The sequence below is a fragment of the Temnothorax longispinosus genome, chromosome 10 (genome assembly GCF_030848805.1).
Source record: "Temnothorax longispinosus isolate EJ_2023e chromosome 10, Tlon_JGU_v1, whole genome shotgun sequence".
Lineage (NCBI taxonomy): Eukaryota > Metazoa > Arthropoda > Insecta > Hymenoptera > Formicidae > Temnothorax > Temnothorax longispinosus.
The window spans coordinates 20,396,666-20,417,147 of NC_092367.1; the positions used below are offsets into that span (position 1 = coordinate 20,396,666).

Genomic DNA, 20,482 nt, shown 5'->3' on the forward strand with positions numbered 1-20,482 from the left:
TATCTCAAATCTATATCTCAAAGGAGAATTACGCATGTGTGTGTGTGTGTGTGCGTGTGTGTGTGTATTTCTTATCTAGCCATTATTTCCATTTTTATTTGACTTTATATCGAATAGCGTGATAATTTTTCTGATTATAGCAACTTCAAAGTATTTGTCATCTTTGCAATAAAGCTTGTTACATATTCGTACTACAAGTTATGATTCTTTTACGCAGGAAAAGTCGAACAGAATTGTAAAAGAAGTTACCGAAACAACTGTTTTGCGTGTATCACATGATATCCGTTTAGGCGTAGCCTCTTATAAAGTGATATCAAATACCACACAAGATCACCGGCAACATATTGATGTGAAAGATATCCAAAATGTAGAACGTGTGCTAGAGGCAGAATCACGTGAAAAAACCGATGGTATTTACCATCATCTCGATTTATCTCCGTTTAGTAAGTATTCTATAATTTTAATGATTTCTTCTACACACACACACACACACACACACACACACACACACACACACACACAGAGCATAATAATATATGTATATATGTATAATGATAAATATTAATAAACTTATTATATTAATTAGTTTATTATTAATTCTTTTTCTAATAGAAGAATCTAAAAATTATATGGGCAAAAATTTAAAAAAGGTTCAATCAGATCAAAATATTGCAACGAAACTTACGAAAAATCGAGAACATATGCTGAATGAAAGCACGTGCTCTAATTTGAAAGAGTACGATGGTGCACCATTGTCTTCACAAGATCTTTTACAACATCACGAGGATAGCGGAATTGAAATATCACCGATAAAGAAGGATGATAATTCGGAAGATTTTCTTGAAAAAGCGAGGAAGGTGAGTCTAATCGAGTTCGCAAATGTAATTGTGATGACAAAGCTACTAGCTTTGACCGACGCTTGATTGGCTTCTTTCGTTTCAAATTCCTTATTTGTCACATTTTAACATGTGCTAGCTACTTGTTTGGAATATCCGTTTGGTATAATTCTTATTTTTTTATATGTTCTTAAGCTTAAGCTTTTGTTCCTTTATTAATGCATTAAATACAACGATAAGATTGCCTATCTAATCCTTACAGCGAAAATTATTTGCAGCTTTGATGAAGACAAATTTTATATGAAGGATTTGATGAGAGTAAATGTTATCAATATAAGTCTTACGATTTTGATCAGAGATGTTAAAGAGATGTTATCTATGGAGATAATTTATGTTGAGGATATCATATGCCATATAGAATCGACTGCAGTATTGAAAGACTTAAGAATTGTTAACTGCACGTTTGTTAGTTGTTATGCTGTTTGTAACTTTATTGCAAGTAAAAATTTTATATAATACGCTCTCATGGATTTTTAGGGTGTATCGCATGACGCATTTGTTATTTTTATAAATAAAAGATGTTTAAAAGAAATGGATAATTCTTAACAAAATACCCATTTGAAATATACTGGGTGCGACCATTTATTACACCCAACGACCTTTCTTTCATTTACGACCGAGAATTCCACTTTCGTTCGATGCTGTTGCGCCGCGCAACTTTGCTCTGTATAGTTTCTGTAGATCGTGCTCGACGAGCGCGACGAAGGTGAGCGGGAGGCAGCCAGCCGGAGGCTAACCGGAGGGTCCGGAGGCCGGAGGCCGTGCCGCGCCGCGGCCAGTTCAGTCTTGGTTCGGCCGGTTACTGCAACCGATCGGCTGGTGACGTGATACACTCGTGACATGTGTCACGCGAGTGTTACTGCCGTTGTTGTCGTCATTATTACTACAACGCCGCGAATTAAATTTAGGTGATTGTTATATCGTGCCAAGTAAAAAAATTATGCTCTGAAGAAACATGAAAAATAATATAACTTAATGCATCGCATATTGAATTAAAATGTCGAGAAATGTCATGGATTTGCAACTTATTGAAAGAAACAAAAAAAAATTTTTCCATCTTTTCAACTTAAACTACATAAAAGAACGAAAACTTGTCAAACATATCCATTAAATTATAAACAGATAATTCATAATTATGCATTAATGCTACAAATTTATACTAATTGCCGAGCATTTACATTTTTTAATCAAGGAATTTCTTTAACATGTGAAGAGTTGATTAAATTATGTGCTCATACATAAACAGTTCTCTAACGTAATAGAAAAGGGAAAATCATAAACCTATCTTAATATAATAAAGAAATATATAAAAAAACTTTTCACAACATCGATTGATCCTTCTATCGTCTATCGGATCATCTTCGGTTACACGTGATTTTTACCGTGATGTACTAGTCGTTGAAAGAACGCTACCAGTCAGTCCGGTTTTATTCTACCATTTGTTCGTCTCCGTAGATGACGTCATCGTATAAAGATATCTACATAAAGTATTAATATGTTATATCAAAGAGAGAGAAACCGGATATTTTAGAGTATGCAAGCATTTTTTAATCCATTACAACTTAATTCATTGTGAATTGACAAATTGTTAAAATTATTCTTTCTTTGCGTATACAAGAAATATTCTGACTTTGACGAGAATTTACATTTTTTTCTATTTTTGTTTTGTTTTGTTTTGTTTTAAGAAATTAGTGCAAATTGACAAGACAAGAATTTAAAAAATGTCGAATCGCAAAAGAAAGTTTTTTTTGGCGCGGCACAGATATAATCATATTCTATACAATATTTACGGAATTTTCGTGAGCACTTTTGGTGAAGTGCCAAAAATAACGTCAATCACAGAAGACAATTGCGCCAACTAAAGAATATGTTAAATATATGGATATTTCTGTAAAATCTTTGAAAATATCGATGAGCTAGGTGTTTATTGTGTCGCGTTTTAGATCGACGTACGTCACTGTAATATATTTAGCCCCAGGCATTGAAGTCACTGTGTCCGGTCAAAACGTATGATATCACTATAACGTCGCATAACACTCTCTTAATTTTCAGCAGCTATATTATCAGTCATATTGCACAACTCGTAACATATATCAATATCCAGTGAGTATTTCGCCACGTAATTATATCGCGATTATAACTGAGAGTCATCTAGTCTACTAACACATATCTGAAACGTTTTGATTATGGCACAAAAGAGAAAATTAACGATGATGGTGGACGGTCCTGACTCGATGGAGGCACACGTGCATCCTGAAGAATCCGTTGAGATGAATTCAGGAATAGTGATGCAAAGAGACGAGGATACGCCGCAACAAATCATCTCGCCAACTACCACTATAAGTACCATAGCTGTACAAAGCGGAGAAACGCGTGTAGTAATCGCTTTACTTCAAGTAAGAAACATATGCGTTGCATCTTAATAATAACATTTATATTTTTTATTGTTACGGTCTTGTTCCGTCACGCGAGTAATTTCAATTAATTTTACTTAAAATTTAAAAAAAAAACAAAAACAAAATAATTTAAGGTAGCCTTTAAATTGTTTAATTCAAATAATTCTTATTGTTAGTAAAGAATAAATCTTCCATTGCGATTTCATATATGACACTATGGTGTAGATATTTCGGGATTCGGTTGCTTCGGTCTATAGCTATTTCCGAGTCCTCTCGAAACCGTAAGCGTTTTAGGTATCCGCTGAGCAAAACGAGTCTCCCGAAACTCCACGAAGGATAAATTTAACCGCTAGGTACAGTAACTCCCATTACACACCACCATGATCAGATAAACCCATCTTGCATATACATTACGGTGGATTCCGAAGTATTTAGGATCACGATCACACAATCCATGGCATGCAAGTTACATTTTAAGCATTCCGTTTCCACTTTATACTAATTACAAATTTAAATCTTTATTACTTTGAATATTTCTCAAGCGAAGAAAGCCGGAAAATAAAATCAATGTTTTCATAACGTATATAATTAAATATTTAATTTTATACGATTTGAAAGACAAGAAACATTTATGCTTATAAATTTTTATCCTAATATAAATTACAATTTAAATTATACTCTAGATAATGGATCCAGGATCCTGCAAAACTAATTGATAAATAGATTGGGTAATCGGTGAACTCGTATCGAACCAAGAGAGATCTCTCGTGGCATGGATCCGCGCACACTCTCGTATAATCTAACAAACCGGTATTATATATATGTGCGAGACGGCTCGAGGCAGCTTGGACTCAACCTGGCCCGGCTCAGTGGCCCGGACGAGTGGCATGATTCTTCCTTTTACCGTATTACCGTACCTTATTCGCCTATATCGTACCTACAATCTGACGATAGTACTTTTACGTCCAAACTAACAATAAGAGAGAAAATATTACGTAGAGATTCCTAGACATACGTGGACATATCGTTACAATGTAGTTACTATAACATCGCCAAGAGCATGAGAATTTACCAAGTTAACCAAGTACTTGTATTGCACGTTGTTTTATGTCGCGTTTATTAGATATAAAAAATGTTCAACAAATTATACCTAAAAAAATAAAACACAATTAATTCAATTATTTTTGTCGTTGGATAATATTTTTTGCTATATAAATTATATTGAGTTTTTATCTTCTATCGAATCAAGTTGCCCAGTCCAATTTTTAGCATATGCCAAATATAGTCACGTTTGATCACATGAGTTATTTCACACAACGCGTAAAGTTTTTCTTCGTATCTGTACATATACACGTGACTTGACGTTCAACTTGAGCTGTTGGCCATAAGACTCGCTTTCACTCTGACTCTAAATCACGAATCATATCTCTTTTTCTTATAATACAACATAAAAATATTTCTCAAATTTTCAACAAATGTGTCGAGTATTCCTTAATTGCGTTTCGTCAATTATTTCGATATCTTTAAAAAAATTGTTATAAAATACTACATCTCGCGTACCCACGCTTAAAAAGAAAGAAATAATTTTATCGCTTGAGTGGCGATATATACCAGAAGAGAGAAATGGTCAATTCAAACGTAGTTATTCGGCAGTATGCCAAAGATGAAAATGGAAACATATCTTGCTCCTTTCTGCGGCCTAACCTCATGAGGTCGATGAACTCTGGAGGACCGATCTCTGTCTACACTCGTTTTTCATTTTCCATCTCTTCTTTTTAATAATATGTTATGTTAAAGGAAAAAATCTCGGTTCTGTGTGAATTTAATTTACGACATTATATATATGAGTTACTGTTAGATGATTTCGAAATTTATTTGAGTTAAAACAATCTTTATATTGCTGCATGGCATAAATGAGCAAATATTTTTTGACATTTTCTCTCTTTGTAGTTTATTGTACTCTACAATTATTTAAAATATTGGATACAATATTCTATCAATTACGAAAATGACAATTCCACAAAACGACCGCGTTATATATTATAATAATATTCAATTTAGCTATGCTCGTTTATCGACCGTCGGAAGGTTGGTATCTGGTTTGATTACTATGTTTCATTATCGGATCGTTTTTGTTTAGAGCGGCGAATGGCTGAAACTGAAAATACTCGAGTTACAACCAGAATTAACGAAACTTGGTGCTTCCGTAAAAGAAGCCACGGAACTCTCGAACGCGCACGATCAAGTGTTACTTCGATTACAGGTGAAGTTTTAAGTACCAAGCTAAATTTTAAATTATGTGTAAAAGTTGTATTAGATATAATTAAATATACATTGCTTAAAGTCTCCGTTAATTAAAACTTTGTTCTAATCAGAATAAACAAAGCCCGGTGGAAGAATTATTGCGACAAGCTGATCAATTAATCGCGACTCAGAGACCAAGAGCAGAAGTATACACTGCCATGGCGGAGACGTTAGGTCAGGCATGGCGTGATGTAAATCAACTTTTAGAACGTCGTAAGGAGATACTCGACCGAAATGTATTATTTCAATGGTATATAATGTAATTAATTAAGCATATGTGATTTCTACTTTAAATTAATTATTTAATAAAATAGATTTTTTTTTAATAGTCGCGCGGCAGAATGTAGAGAAAGTATGGAGGCGTTGGAAATGGCATGTAACGACACGTTACTACCGATCGAGATAGAAGCAGTAAAAAGTTTTCTATCGAAGATCCAGGATCTTCGCAAAGATATGTTGGAAGCGTTGATGGGTGCGTTGCGGGAGGGTAAGGCATTATTGGATGGACTCAAGGAATTGATGAACGAAGGCACTTTAGATTCTAGGCCGGATACGATTAAAGATGAAGCCAATTATGGTATGTTTATGTTTAAAATGTTTATTCAATACCTGCAAATAATTATTTGCTCATCAACTTATTGTTAGCTAGCTCGCTGTCATAAAATTAAGACTTTTTTATACATAAGAATATCATATTTTGGTAGCTGTGTTGCGAGTTGAAAAATGGCTGGAAGAACTTCACGATAGAAGACGGCTGATCGAGACATCTTTTCATAACAGAAAGACTCAATTGGAGCAATGTCTTGCTCTCGCGCTGCTCGCGACTGATCTTCGTGATCTCGAGGAAATTCTCAATGACAGAATCGCTGCATTGGAGGGTAGTTGCGATCAATTGGGAGATTCTGTATCTAGCGTAGAGCTGCTTCTTTTTGAATTAAAAAAGTTGCAAGTCGAAGCAAAGGTACCCGAAAAGAAATCAATTTAACTAATATTACATACTAACTACATGTTAGATATATAACTAGATATATTCTACTCTCTTGATCTTTGAGAAGCATTGTATAGTATGTATAATGTATATATTATACAAAGTAATGTGTTATTTCAAAAGAAAAGTTCAATATTTTCTAGGAGTTTCAAGATAAGGCCATTAAAATAACCAAATCGACCGAACGATTAGTGTCATCGGGACACTTTGCAGGCGAACAAGCGACCGAACAGGCATATGCGATTCTTAGCACCGCTGCCGATTATATCAACGATTTAGATCAATACAATATGTTGTTAAATAGGTCAATAGCCTTTTTCGATTGTGCACAATCGGTAAGTGTTTCCAAGTTTTTAATTTATATAATAGTGGACTAATCACAGTGAAATATGTAATATTTTCATAACTTAATTGAGTCACGTATATCTATTTAAACTTGAATGCTTAATATTCAATGCAATCAATGCAATCAGGCTATCACAAAACTGGACCAGCTGGAAATTGAGTTGATGGCAACTGAGTATCCTTCTTATTCTGCTCGACTCGCACGTTTTCATGCGGAGACCGTGGCTGCGATAGAAGACATAACTTCAAAGCCATTGTCAGAAGGATATACGCTGCTAGATATCACGAGAAGAGAAGCGCCTGGTGCCGAGGTCAGATCCGTCGATTAATTAATATTGTATTTATATGCTATAAAGTTAAGCTGTTATCATCATTAAATATATACAAATTATAAATCGTCTGTTCACTAATTTTTTTTACTGTGTTACTGGACATTCTACAGTAAGTCTTTATTATTTGTGTTGTGATATTTTATTTAAAGATAAAATAATATAACGACTGAATCATATAGTATCAAATATATGTATGCTATGTTCATAGGGTGTAAGAAATACTATAGAAAAATTGGAGAATCGCAAACTTTGTTTGATGGAAAGATGTACGGCTCATAAAGAAGAAAATTTGGAGGTTTCGAGAATACTCGCTACATTTTTAGATAAGCACGACGCATTACAAGCTTGGCTAACTAATACTGCCAAAGTCTTTCTTCAAAAACATCAAGATATGGGCAGCGATTTGGCAATGGCATGCGATTTTCGTCGAGTTCATTGTCAATTGCTAGCTGAATTGGAAAATAAAAGTGAGGAAGTAGATCATTTAGAATTGGAAATTCTTCCAATCATAGAACGCCTGGACGAAATACAGAAATACGAATTACAATTAAAAATAAAAAATCTTCAAGACGAATGGACGAAAACAAAGATTGCAATGGTAAAGAGAATCGAATTGGGTATCATTTATATACAGTTTTATGAGATTGTGGAAAAATTGACTCATGAAATGGATTCTATCGATAACGAATTGAAAAATCATGATAATGTATTGGATGAGGCTATATTTAATGAACTAGAAAAAAGATGGAAATCTGTTGAATCTTTTTACAAAAAAGTCGATCATCATGCGAAAGCATTTCTCAATGAAGCAAACAATGTAAGCAGCTCATAAAGTATTCTTTAATTTTAAAAATTTATTGTTATTATTTCAAGAAACTTTAAGGTATTATACAAAGAATTGCATCTATATTCTTTCCTTGCAGATTGATGACTGTTATCTCGATGTATCGCAAGCTTGTCTGTGTGTTCAAACTCTTCTAGAAAAGTTTGCCAATCGACAATTGGTTATGACAGAGTTATGGGAAAAATTGCAGACTACTGTCCAAATAATGAGACAAAGGCAAATGGAATGTGATCAAAAAGTGGAAGAATGTACAAAGGTGTGATTTTTAATTTATATTGTCAAATTTTGTACTTCTGTTCCGTTCTTTTTTTTTACAATCCCTTTTATCTTTTTTATATTAAGTTTACTTGTGTAGCATCTGTTTTTAATTTATTTTATAAAATAATTCCTTAAAATGAGACAAGAAAGAAAGCATAGAAAAATGTTCGTAAAAGTACCTACTTTTGTGTCATTTATTAATATCTCGCTTGCTCACTCACTCAATTCACTCTCTCACTGTCTCACATTGATTTATTCTACTGCAGACATTAGCGTGGATTACAAAACTTGAGACAACGTTGTATCCAGTGATAACAATACGATCTTCCAGAATAATTGATATTTTGGATAATTTGGAAGATGTAAGAAAACGGGTTCTATCTGAATTGAACAAAGCTCTTGAACAACTGGATGCTCGAATCAAATGCATTCAAGTATTTGTTGAGAGAGGTAACCATTTGCAGAACATATTTGTGCTATATGTTGCATTTAACGAGACATATTTAATTAAAATATTTAATGAAATTAGGTGAAGCTAAAGCAGTCGAGCAAATCTCAGAGAGACTTGTGCAAATGCATGAAAAGGTGAACACTATCGTCAATGATTACGAGATATTGTTAGAATCTTTAATTTCTATCTTTAAGTATCTCGAGGAGGTAAGACAGATTTTCAAATACGCATTTAACGCGATATACAACGCTATTTAACCCATACCACGTATGTCTTGAAATATGTAAATTATTCTTTTTTTTCGTCGCTTTCAAGATCGAGCGTAAAATTGAAGAAGCAAAGCAAGAAACTGAACGTGCATCAAGTTCTACAAAATTGATTGATGTAAATGGCTCATTAAACAAATTTGACACATTAAAGACATTTATTACGGAATCTTTACTACGAGTACGTGCAAAATCAGAAACAATAATCGACAATATCAGACTACAGGAGCCGCTAGAATCAGCAACACAAGATATCGAGAAACTAAAACGCACGATAGACTCCACGAGGATCAAATTCGAATCGTTCCAAACCGAAACGTCAAGTCGTCTCGAAAAACATCGACGTCTTTGCATTTTTAGAGAAGACATCGAAAAGATTAATTCTGATCTACGTGAATTACAAGAACAACTAAAAAATATGGATGGAAGAATTGGTGACAATTTATCGGTATCGAAAGCGACACTGGCTGCCTTTGAACAGTTTGAACAAACGATAACGGTATAAATAATATATTATTGAGATTGAGCTAATCGAGACTACAATAAAATTACGAAAAGACTTTAATGTTAATTTATATATTTGTTACTAGATTTTGGAAGAAAGAATTGAGACTTTTGTAAGAAAAACAGAAGAAACAATTGTTCCATTAACTCCACAAGTGACGGATGAAATTTTATCTCTGCGAAACAGATGGGATCATCTGATGAAATACGTTAGGGATATTAAGAAGAGAATGAATTTAAGTATTGACTATTTCGTACTCTTGGAAGAAGCCAAACAGTGGTTTAGGGAAGGTAGCAAACTTTTAGTAATTGTTGCACGTAAGGCAACAACCGTAAAAGTGCCTGCAGAAGCCATCGACTTACTGCGAGAGATTGATGCTTATATAAAGCCTGGCGAAGAGCAGCAGGAGAAGAGAATTGAGAAGCTGAAACAATTATCGACAATAGTTTTCGGTAAAAACGGCATCATATTTACAAGAAAGTGCGTGCCAAATAAAATAAGTGTGAAAAATGATCTGTTTGCAATGTAATGTTTTAGGTACAGACAGACTTCCGCAATTCAACGAGGTCGTAGTAGAGAATCGGCAAATGCTGGATTCCTTCGTAGTCATTTCTTCCGAGTTGCGTACCTTAAGTCAAAATTTACAGAATGCTGAACAACTCCGAGAGAAACTGCGAATCGAGAAGCTAGAAGCTGATAAGAAGCTACAAGCTGCTAAAATAGAGATGGCCGCGGCGGAAGCTGCAAAGACGGAAGCGGAAAACGCGAAAAAACTTGCGGAACAGCTTGCCGCTGAGACTTTAGATAAAGCTGCGATGGAAGCAAAAAAATTAAAAGAGGGAGAAGCACAAAAAATTGTTCTCCCCAGTTCTCATTCCGTCTCCGCCCAAACTGATCAAACCATAATTGAAGAGACAATTACTTCCGCCGTGACAACGAAAGAAATTCATATTCTTCAAAAGGTACTTTAAACGGCGTATCTTAATTACTTATTAATTCTACAATTGTAAAATTTATGCTTGTTATAATTATAGACGGAAGTCGAGAAAAGTGTTCCGGTTATTCAGAAGAAAATTAGCCCACCAAAGAAGCTCGTATCTGATGAGATACGCGACGAATATGCTAAAGAAGCACAAACAGAAGACAAAATCGTCTCATTAGCTCCAGCAGAATTCACAGTTCCTTTGAGTGATGCGACGGTTCAAGAAGGCAAAGAATTTAGTTTTGAATGCCATTTAATTGGTCAGCCAATACCAGAAATAGTATGGTACAAAGATGGAATATCGATTTTGAATAATCCAGACTATTTAACAACTTATGTAAACGGCGTTTGTACTTTAAAAATAGAAGAGACATTTGCTGAGGATTCTGCCAAATACACTTGCCGGGCGTTTAATATTCATGGCTCTGTCGAAACATCGGCCACTCTCACTGTCAAAGGTAACTTGATTTACATGCGAATTTTATTAAGAGTAGTAGTGTACTACATTTACTACATCGACTATTTAAATTAAATTAAAAATGTGAATTTAAATGTAGAAATTATCACGGAAGAACAACCAAATGCCCCCGTTTTCCTGAAAGAATTGCAGCCCTCTTTTGCGAGGGAAGGATGCTGTCATAAATTAGAGTGCACTGTTAAAGGAAATCCTCTCCCAACGGTCCAATGGTACAAAAATGATGTCAACATCGATAATTCGCCAGACTATGTTATTACTTTCAATAATGGAGAAGCTGTTTTGAAGTTTGACGAAGTTTTCTTGGAAGACAAAGCTTCGTATACCTGTAAAGCAACAAATCAATGGGGACAGTCGTCTACTACTGCTTCTTTAGACGTGAAACGTAAGTCTCGTAATGATATGTTGATAATCATGTTTTTTTTTTGTAATGACGCATTAAAAACATGTATACTTTTTCTATTTACGTAAATATAACATAATTTTAGCCGCACAAATTTCCGCAAAGAAACCATATTTCGTGGTACCGTTATCAAATATTATGGCCAGGGCAGGGCAAAGAGTGAAATTAGAATGCGAGGCTAATGGAGATCCAGTTCCCGAATTAATTTGGACTCACGATGGAAAGCTAATTGAAGAAAGCAAATCTCATAAAGTAAGATAAGAGGCATTATAATTATTTTAATATATTTAACATAATCATTTAACGTAATCATTTGTATATTTATCCATCAGATTGAAACGGACGGTACTCGAACATGCCTGATCATTACGGAAGCTTTTCCGAAAGATGCCGGATCTTACACGGTGACTGCCAGTAATGAAATCGGAAAAGCCACCGCAGCTTGTACCGTTTCTGTGAAAGGACGTTTGCTCCATGAAACCAGCGAATCCGATTTTGTTTGTAGCGACACAGAACCAATAGTCCCAAAATTTCAGTTACCTCTGCAGGATCTTAAAATTCAAGAAGGACAATCAGCTAGGCTAGATTGCGTGATTGTAGGTCAACCTGAACCGGAGGTAAACTTTATTATAACAGATATGTTCCCAGAAATTTTTCATCTTTATACATAATTTCTTTTCCCATTAACTTTGTGACTGTTTAGGTAATTTGGTACCACGATGAACAACCTGTAAAAGAGTCGTCAGACTTCCAATTACTCTTCCAAGGTGATCGGTGTTCATTAATTATTCATGAAGCTTTCTTGGATGACGCCGGTGTTTATAAAGTAGTTGCTATTAATTCTGGTGGTGAAGCTTCTAGTCAGTGTACATTAACAATTACGCGTATGTATAATTTATATTCTTTTAAAAATTTAATATTTCATGTTTATACATAATACTTTTTTTTCTATTTGTAGCGGCATCTCACATCTCGGACGTAATCGATCGAGTGAAGGAAAAGGACGAAACCCTCACCAGTGCAGGTTTCGTGCCCAAATTCGTGAAACTTCCTACGGATTTGCTGGTGGCTGAAGGCGAAAATGCAATTTTCGAATGTGTCGTAATTGGAGAACCTAAACCTGATTTAAGATGGTATTCAGATGACGGTGAAATGATTCATAATGAAAGGATTTTGGTGAGCGTATTTGTATTTGGCACAAACTGCATTTCATGTAATGTTTACTGAAATAATCATAATATATACTATATATATATATATATATATATATATTTTTTTTTTTTTAAATTGCGTTACAACGCGTAATAGATTGGAGAAACAAAAGATGGAACAGCCTTTTTACAAATTTCATCAACGATACCGGAAGATAAGAGCAATTACGTGGCGAAAGCCATAAACATACATGGCGAGGCAAAAGCTTTCGCCAGATTGGTTGTGAAATCGCTTGGTGATTTTAAAAGGAACGAAGAATTTATCCAGATGGAAGAAAAACTGATTCAACCAACATTTAAAGAAACGTTTCAGGACAGAAAAGTACTCGAAGGAGTTTCAACAAAATTCGAATGCATCGTCGCTGGTAAACCTTCTCCTAAGGTAAATTAAAGGCAATTAAAGGCAATTTCTTTCAAAAATTACATATTGTATTTTTTATATGTTCTCGCGTATGATGAAACAAATCTTCATGCCTTTTTTAAAAGTCGGCTACACTGAAAAATCCTAATAGATCTAAAAAAATTAGTGGACATAATGATATTATTATTATGTCTGTTCTTAATAAAGTAAGCTTTATAAGTATTATTGTGTACAAAGAAAAGCACTAAAGAGTCGGATAGTCATAGTCTACAATATTAAGAATAATATGATTTTTGTTTGATCACAATTAATGAGATAGACAATAAGGAATATACTAAACGTAATTAATACTAAACGTAAGCAATATCAAACGTTATATAAAGAAGCAAACTTAATAGAATATTATATCCTATAACTTATTTGTATTATAAGATTGTCTGAAGTATCATATAATGAACGTTATAGTAAGAAGATCACTTGATTTGTGGTGCTTGAAGTCTTAGCGTTTTAAAATTTGCATTAGTCACGTATTGCATTGACAACGTCTAGATGAGAGGTTGGCCGGCCTGTCAGGACGGGGTAAAAGTAATTTTGTGCCCGACGAGTTATATTTAAACGCGAACAATATACTTGATGTGAAAAGCTCGATTGCAGTCGCGCCGCGGAGCATAAGATGGAACTTTCGATGTGACGCGAAGCACTGTGGTCTTGTCACCGAGGTACCATGTACTTCGTTAACATCTTTCTCGTCTCCTTATCAAAATTGTAAATTATCGAATATAACGGGAATGTAAACATTTGTACATATTTTTTCTTGATACACGTGTATACACGTGTTCAATGTGCTTATTTCTTATTTGATTAATTAACAGCGGATTTTATTATGAATATTTCTTTTTTATAGATTCATTGGTTGTTTAATGAACGGCCAGTTCATGGGAAAGATTTTCTGGTTTCCGTTAGCGGGGATCGACAAGTTCTGACAATTCCTGTGGTCGGAGACGCACATGTCGGTACTATCTCTTGCGTAGCGGAAAACGCGGCTGGTAGAGCGGTTTGTAGTGCTAAAGTAGAAATTGGTAAGTTGATATCATTTGCACATTTTTACTTTGTATTTTACTTGCTTTTTATTAACAACTCATTTTCTAATATTGCGATAATATGATTATTTTAATTCTTTCATTTTCTTCTGTGTGAAATGTTGGAAATAATATTCGAAATATTGCAACGGTGTCACAAGTTATTAATACTCGCGTTACCCAGTCCAACGTAGCTCATTCAAAATTCCCAGTCAACGATAGATAAAATAGTCATCCGATGAGCGAACGCAGAATCGAAAAGAACATATAAGTATACTAGCTGCTATTTTGAAATTTGATAACATTATTTTTGCTTTAAATTAAATATTTTTGATCTGTTATTACTAAGTATAGTTGCCACTACTTTCATACGTTGCATTTATAGCGTGACCTGAATATATAAATTTACAACATAAACTTCTCTCTCTCTCTCTCTCTCTCTCTCTCTCTCTCTCTCTTCTGTACGCAAAACATTAAGCATTAAATAGTATAAAAGAAAGAGATCTAGAATCATATTTTATAAAGAAAAAATTTAAGAACACTTCAAAAACGCGAGTCATTCTTCTCTTCACCCGTCTCTTCTTCTCTTATTTTATGAGCAAGCAGAAACCGTGTTATTTTTATCAGTACGAATACTCGGCACACAATCTGGTCTTTCGAAAAATATAAATACATTTTTGTAGCAATATCAGTTAATATTCACGTTAATATTCGCGAATAATTTTCGGTAACGTGCGCTTATTATTATATGATATTGTCGATACAAAAATAAATCTATCTATTAAACTTTAGAAAATATTGCAATATCAATCAATAACATCAGAATATTTTATTTAGCTATTTTTACATTTAAAAATAAAAAGTATTTTAAAAGATTATAAAATAATTTAATGATGTATGATTTTTAAATTTATTAATTTATTTCTAATTAATAAATAAGAAGAATTAAGATATAAGTATACGAAAAAGTCTAAAGTGATATCGCTTATCGGATATCGCGAGCATAATACGCGCACATCATTAAAGAGTATAGAATGACAACGATAAATTGGGTCTTGGGTTATATATTGCAGCCGAGTGCTCGATTCACCTATTACTAGGTGAACGATACTATTTCTGTCGTGGATCGGAGATCGGAGGCAAAGTATTTCGTTACTTCGCTGGGTGCATTTCGACCGTGCGGTTGGTACGCTCCAGTACTCTTGATTTCTCGATACCTTACATTTACAAAGTGAATATTATATATATGTTAATTAAAAGTAAAACATAATTCGATGTATAATTACGTGGAAACAATTCAGTTGTTCTCGTACAATATAATTTCTTTTTATGTATCTATTTAATAAATTTAATAACCGTTGTTTATATATATAAATATTCGGATAGAATATAAAAAAGAAACACTAAAATAAGTATATATTATAATTATAATATAATATTAATAATAATACTGGTTTATAAAAAGATAAACTTGAAATAACGTAAATAGAATTGTTATATAGTATTGTTCTTTTATTTTTTATAATTCTCAATCGCTATATCTCTCTCAAAGTGTATTTGATTATTAATATTTATCCATACATCAGAAGAATGTAATCGCTTTATTGACATAATTGGAATAATTTCCAGATAGTGGATCAGTGAGGCCGGCTGCAAGTGAAGTAAAAAAAGTGCTCGAGTTAGTTCCTACAGGCATTATGCATCCTGCAAGCAGTAGCGATAAACGCTTTCTAAGCGAGAAAACATGTCACGAAGGTGGTGGTGAGAGTCAAGTGTTAACCAAAATGTCATCAACTGTCACACATTCTTCAACAATGTCTACAAAAAAAGAATTCTTATCATCCACTGTGACTTCCACTTCATCGCAATCTGGACACGAACCTACTAGCGTTTGCACAAAAACAACTGTGCAAAGTTCCGAACAGTCTACTTCAGAAAACGGAGCACCACCTATCGTACAAGTAAATATATACTCAATACATCTGTTTGAGATGGCATTTTTGTAAAAGTAATAGCTTACGTTTGTCTTATTTTTACGTCAAAATCGTGAATGCACACATAGATATATTAATTAATTTAAAAAAAATAATAATAATAATATTGATCTTCTAGTCTCAAAAGATCGAGGAGTATGAAAAAATTATACAAGAGCAGCCTGGAGAGATGAGACAAGAGAAAACCGTTCTCGTGTCTGCAGAAACGGAAGGTGTAAAACACGATGTTAAGACAAATCAAGTTCAAAAACCATCTCGAAAACTGGTAGCACCAAGATTCATTTCACCGATTACAGGAATGATTGTCGATCAAGGAACTGATGTAGTTCTCGAAGGTATCATTGATGGTAAGTGTATGAGCTTCACATTATACGAGTATTTAAATAATCATATAATTTATATATATATTTGGAGATTGCGATTGTTTGTCAATATATACGTACGGTTACCTTTTTCATTATTTCGACTGTTTTTAATTTATTTCAGGTTTTCCACCACCGACGATTCTATGGTCAAAGAACGGTCAAGAACTGACATTGAAAGATAATATAAAAACTAGTTATGCTCACAATCACGTAAAATTGGAATTGAAGAATGTCAATGTGAAAAATGCTGGACGTTATACCTGCAAAGTGAGCAATGACGTTGGAAGTGCTAGTAGCACGGCTGACTTGGTCGTTAAAAGTAAGTGCGGCGCGGTATACATATATATTAATGAAAGAGGATTGTACATAAAATTTATACAATGTGTAAGAATAATTCGCTGCTTATGTATAATTTTAGAAACAATATTTCCTCCGGTTTTCGGCAAGCGTCTCAAGGCCCAAGTAGCAAAGAAAGGAGATCGTGTTATTATGGAGGTAGAAATTACTGGTATTCCTGAACCCACAGTCAGTTGGTATAAAAACGATGTGCCGATCAATGAACAATCACCAAACTTGAAAATTATTCAACAAGGAAATTGCTACGCGCTACTTATGGACAAAGGTATATTTCTGTTCCCATATTCTTATCAGTCATCACATGTGGCTACATGTGAATAAATTTTAACTACTACTCTCTCATCTTATAATTATTAGTAACATTTAAAGAATTCGTTTTATTAATCTATTATGTGTATAATTATAGTCAAAGAAGAAGATGCTGGCAAATACATGGTACGAGCGACGAACGCCGGTGGCGAAGCGCAGAGTATCGCTGATATCGCGGTTTTCGAACCGAAGCCTGATACTATGGTCGAGGTGCATAAGACTGTCATTTACGAAAACATTCAGGATAAAAGTGCCGTCCAGGTAACTCTCATCTTTTTTATATAAATAAGCTTTATAATATTTTCATAATAATAGTAATATGAAGCAAGGGAATAAAGTTTAATGTTCTCTGAGTCAATATGCTATTTACTGTTTCTAAACACTTGTAAAACTATATAACTTGCATTTAGTCTGAGGGAAAAAGAGAAGAGATGTCATCAGGCATTTCAACGAGCGAACAAACACCAACGACAGCGGTCCGACAGTGGCAGTTAGTCGGATTGCCCAAACCTATTACAATATTGGCATCGACTGCAAACGACATTGTGCAAAAGATCGACGAACCAGAAATAAAGACTAGTAAATCGGAAACGATTTCATCTATAATTGAATCCCATAAAACCGAAACGAAGTCAGAACAGAAGTTCCATATGAAACTGGAACATAAAACTCCATCCATCGTGGATTCCAAACCTCGAACCGAGCAAACGATCGCGACAAAGGAAATCGACCGTGACAAAACAGATGTTACGAAGCCGTTAATGAAAACGGAAGAAAGATCAACGATCGATAATGAAAACGTAGAGACTTCTACGATCGCAAAAAAAGATGCATTGAGCTTCTTCGAGTCCATTACGAAGGAAAGTGAGATAATGCCAAAAGGGCCAAAGAAAATGATTAAGCTGACAGAAGACGGACAAATTCAAGAAGCGAAAGTTGGAAAGTTAACCAAAAATTATGAACGAGCAACTGTTTGTCAAGAAGCAAAGAAACCGGAAGCAAAACCGTCAGAGTTCCAAATAGCAAAGAAAGCTGCCAAGGATATTTTTACCAAGTTAGAACAAGGATCGTCGTCTCGCGGAGTCGAAAATAAACTATTTGAATTTCCATACGAGACCCCTAAGCTACCCTCAATGGAGGTACAAAAAACTGTAGAGAAAATGATAGTTTCTGATTCGTCCATTTCGGAAATTCAGACCAAGAGTTCTGAAACGATGATGAAAAGTTTCGATCTAGTGCCAGAACCACCTCCCGAGATATGCTATATGCCAAAACCGGAAGAGATGAAAAAAAAACGACCCGATGTATTTGTCAAAGCAAAACAGCTTCAGGAATCTTTTGATAAGACACTCTCTCCGATAGATGCTCCAATCGGAGGTGTAAAGATCTTTCCTACGTCTATTCCTACATCAAAAGTACCAGAACCTGTCAAAGTCGCGGAACCTGTTCTGGCATTTACGATACCACCGCCATTTGAACTTGAGAAGAAAAAAACAAGCGTAGAGACATTTGAAGAGACATGCGTAAAGAAAGATGCATACGAGAAGAAGGAAAGCAAATATTTTAAAGAAGAAAAGATAGAACCATCGAAATGCACTTCAACGTCTATTTTGAGAAGTACTTCTCCTATCAGACCGTGGTCATCATCATCAGATGTCGAAACCAAATCGCACGTGTCTACGGACCTATCAGAATATAGATGTCATTCGGCTGCTTCTAGTCATCAAGAGATTTTGAGATCTACGTCGCCAAAACCATCTGCAGACGCACTGGCGATGGAAAAATCCTGGGCGAAAAAATGCGCAGATTCAAATAGAAAATCGTGGCCACCGCAAACCAGATCTACTCAAAAGTACGAGTGGAGTATTCCTGTTGATGAATACAAAAGCTCTTCGAGAGAACTTGAGCAGAAGATTGAGGAAACACCGCAAGGCGGAATAAAGAAGATTAGTACGGAATCGTCCGCCAATGTAGAAAAACACTCGTGGTGCAGCAAAGAAAAGTTCACTGAAAAGATAGTGGAAGCACCTCCGTCTACGTCTAAACTAGGCCCGATAATCTATAACGCCGAGACGATTAAAGTCGATCATACTGTAAATACTGTGCAAGAAAAGGCTTTGTTCGAAAAATACACTACTGAATGTAACATGGAAAAAGCTGAAACAATACAGAAATTTGAAGATTTCAGCTCAAAACGTTGGACAGAAGACAAAGAGTTGAAAGCACCTAGTTTGGTAAAGAAGGTCAGCCTCGTGCCAGCCTCGAAATCGCTCGCAACATCACATCGTCTTATGGAGCCAGCAGTGGACTCGATCGTTTTCGAGCCAGGATCTCCTCCGGAGATTGGATATATTCCACCACCCGTTGCAAAAGAAAAAACTATATTGCAACATATCACGAAAGTAGAAAAGAAAGTAGAAGAACCACCCATGCTTCCACCGAAAGATGTACGCGTTACACCGCCGCCTATTCCAGCGAAAAAACCTATCAAATTCTCGACACCAATTCCGTCAAAGTTCATTAAAGGTGCCTTTAGCCATGAAAGTGATTACGAGTCCGATTTCGACAGCCGCCCGAAACCAAAATGGAGACCTTATGAGAGCGATAACGAAGAACCGCATTATCGAAAGGTCGAAGCACCTGTTCCGAAACAGCCGAGGCCAAGGTCCACCGAACCCGAGCCACTTCCACCTTCCAAGTTTGAGACTCCTGCACAATTTACAGGACCATCCAAATCACTTATTACCACGGAAACTTCCGAGAAAACAGCGAGAAAAATGACATTTAAACGACACGAAAGAGAATTCAAACAACAACAGCAAAGTCCGATTCCTTTAAAACCCGGTTCTCCACCGATTTACGTACAGACGAGCACGAAGAGTTCCGCGCCAAAATCTCCTTCTATCAAAAAACCGGAATCTCCGAAGTTCAAAACAAAAGTTTTTCAGCAAGAAAGTGGTTATATGGCGGACACTGATGAGCCATTCCAGCAGAAGACTTCATCCATGACGACGCAAAAATTTCTTGGAAAACGCGACGGCCCCTCGACAATGGTTCACACAGAGAGTCGTACTATGTGCACTGAGAGTCGAACAAAATCCTTTGAAAGTCATAGTTACGGCGAAAGTGGCCATTTACGAAAAGAAGAAACTTCCTTTGTTTCACCACCTATTTGTAGTATACAGACGACTCCCAAAGCTGTTCAACAACAACGTAGCTCGTTCGAGAAGAACTATGCGTCACCAACTATCAGTAGCCTGAGCAAATTCGATTCCATGAAGGTTCGAGATTTGATGCGTGTCCGTGTGCCATTTCAAATGTTCTTTTTTTTTCATGCTTGCCTAAGAAATTTATTAACAAG

General features: G+C 35.2%; 2 protein-coding genes across 8 annotated transcripts in view; one reads left to right on the forward strand and one right to left on the reverse strand.

Moving 5' to 3' along the window:
* Nucleotides 1-20,482, reverse strand: part of LOC139820501 (uncharacterized) — a 132,233-nt gene that overhangs the window by 14,366 nt on the left and 97,385 nt on the right. The window lies entirely within an intron of this gene.
* Nucleotides 1-20,482, forward strand: part of LOC139820499 (uncharacterized) — a 31,877-nt gene that overhangs the window by 5,766 nt on the left and 5,629 nt on the right. The window contains exons 5-35 of one of the 4 annotated variants that reach the window (XM_071790828.1): nucleotides 218-443; nucleotides 613-857; nucleotides 2,949-2,999; nucleotides 3,095-3,292; nucleotides 5,433-5,555; nucleotides 5,668-5,855; nucleotides 5,926-6,173; nucleotides 6,301-6,557; nucleotides 6,728-6,919; nucleotides 7,058-7,240; nucleotides 7,470-8,078; nucleotides 8,185-8,361; nucleotides 8,630-8,813; nucleotides 8,893-9,020; nucleotides 9,130-9,579; nucleotides 9,671-10,037; nucleotides 10,123-10,547; nucleotides 10,620-11,025; nucleotides 11,125-11,427; nucleotides 11,531-11,697; nucleotides 11,778-12,062; nucleotides 12,149-12,329; nucleotides 12,404-12,621; nucleotides 12,754-13,038; nucleotides 13,922-14,096; nucleotides 15,726-16,057; nucleotides 16,209-16,437; nucleotides 16,577-16,774; nucleotides 16,874-17,077; nucleotides 17,219-17,382; nucleotides 17,532-20,402. In XM_071790828.1, the coding sequence (XP_071646929.1) occupies nucleotides 218-443; nucleotides 613-857; nucleotides 2,949-2,999; nucleotides 3,095-3,292; nucleotides 5,433-5,555; nucleotides 5,668-5,855; nucleotides 5,926-6,173; nucleotides 6,301-6,557; nucleotides 6,728-6,919; nucleotides 7,058-7,240; nucleotides 7,470-8,078; nucleotides 8,185-8,361; nucleotides 8,630-8,813; nucleotides 8,893-9,020; nucleotides 9,130-9,579; nucleotides 9,671-10,037; nucleotides 10,123-10,547; nucleotides 10,620-11,025; nucleotides 11,125-11,427; nucleotides 11,531-11,697; nucleotides 11,778-12,062; nucleotides 12,149-12,329; nucleotides 12,404-12,621; nucleotides 12,754-13,038; nucleotides 13,922-14,096; nucleotides 15,726-16,057; nucleotides 16,209-16,437; nucleotides 16,577-16,774; nucleotides 16,874-17,077; nucleotides 17,219-17,382; nucleotides 17,532-20,402 (10,269 nt within the window). The remainder of the gene's footprint in view (nucleotides 1-217; nucleotides 444-612; nucleotides 858-2,948; nucleotides 3,000-3,094; nucleotides 3,293-5,432; nucleotides 5,556-5,667; nucleotides 5,856-5,925; nucleotides 6,174-6,300; nucleotides 6,558-6,727; nucleotides 6,920-7,057; nucleotides 7,241-7,469; nucleotides 8,079-8,184; nucleotides 8,362-8,629; nucleotides 8,814-8,892; nucleotides 9,021-9,129; nucleotides 9,580-9,670; nucleotides 10,038-10,122; nucleotides 10,548-10,619; nucleotides 11,026-11,124; nucleotides 11,428-11,530; nucleotides 11,698-11,777; nucleotides 12,063-12,148; nucleotides 12,330-12,403; nucleotides 12,622-12,753; nucleotides 13,039-13,921; nucleotides 14,097-15,725; nucleotides 16,058-16,208; nucleotides 16,438-16,576; nucleotides 16,775-16,873; nucleotides 17,078-17,218; nucleotides 17,383-17,531; nucleotides 20,403-20,482) is intronic. The other 3 variants (XM_071790830.1, XM_071790829.1, XM_071790832.1) reach the window with 3 other exon arrangements.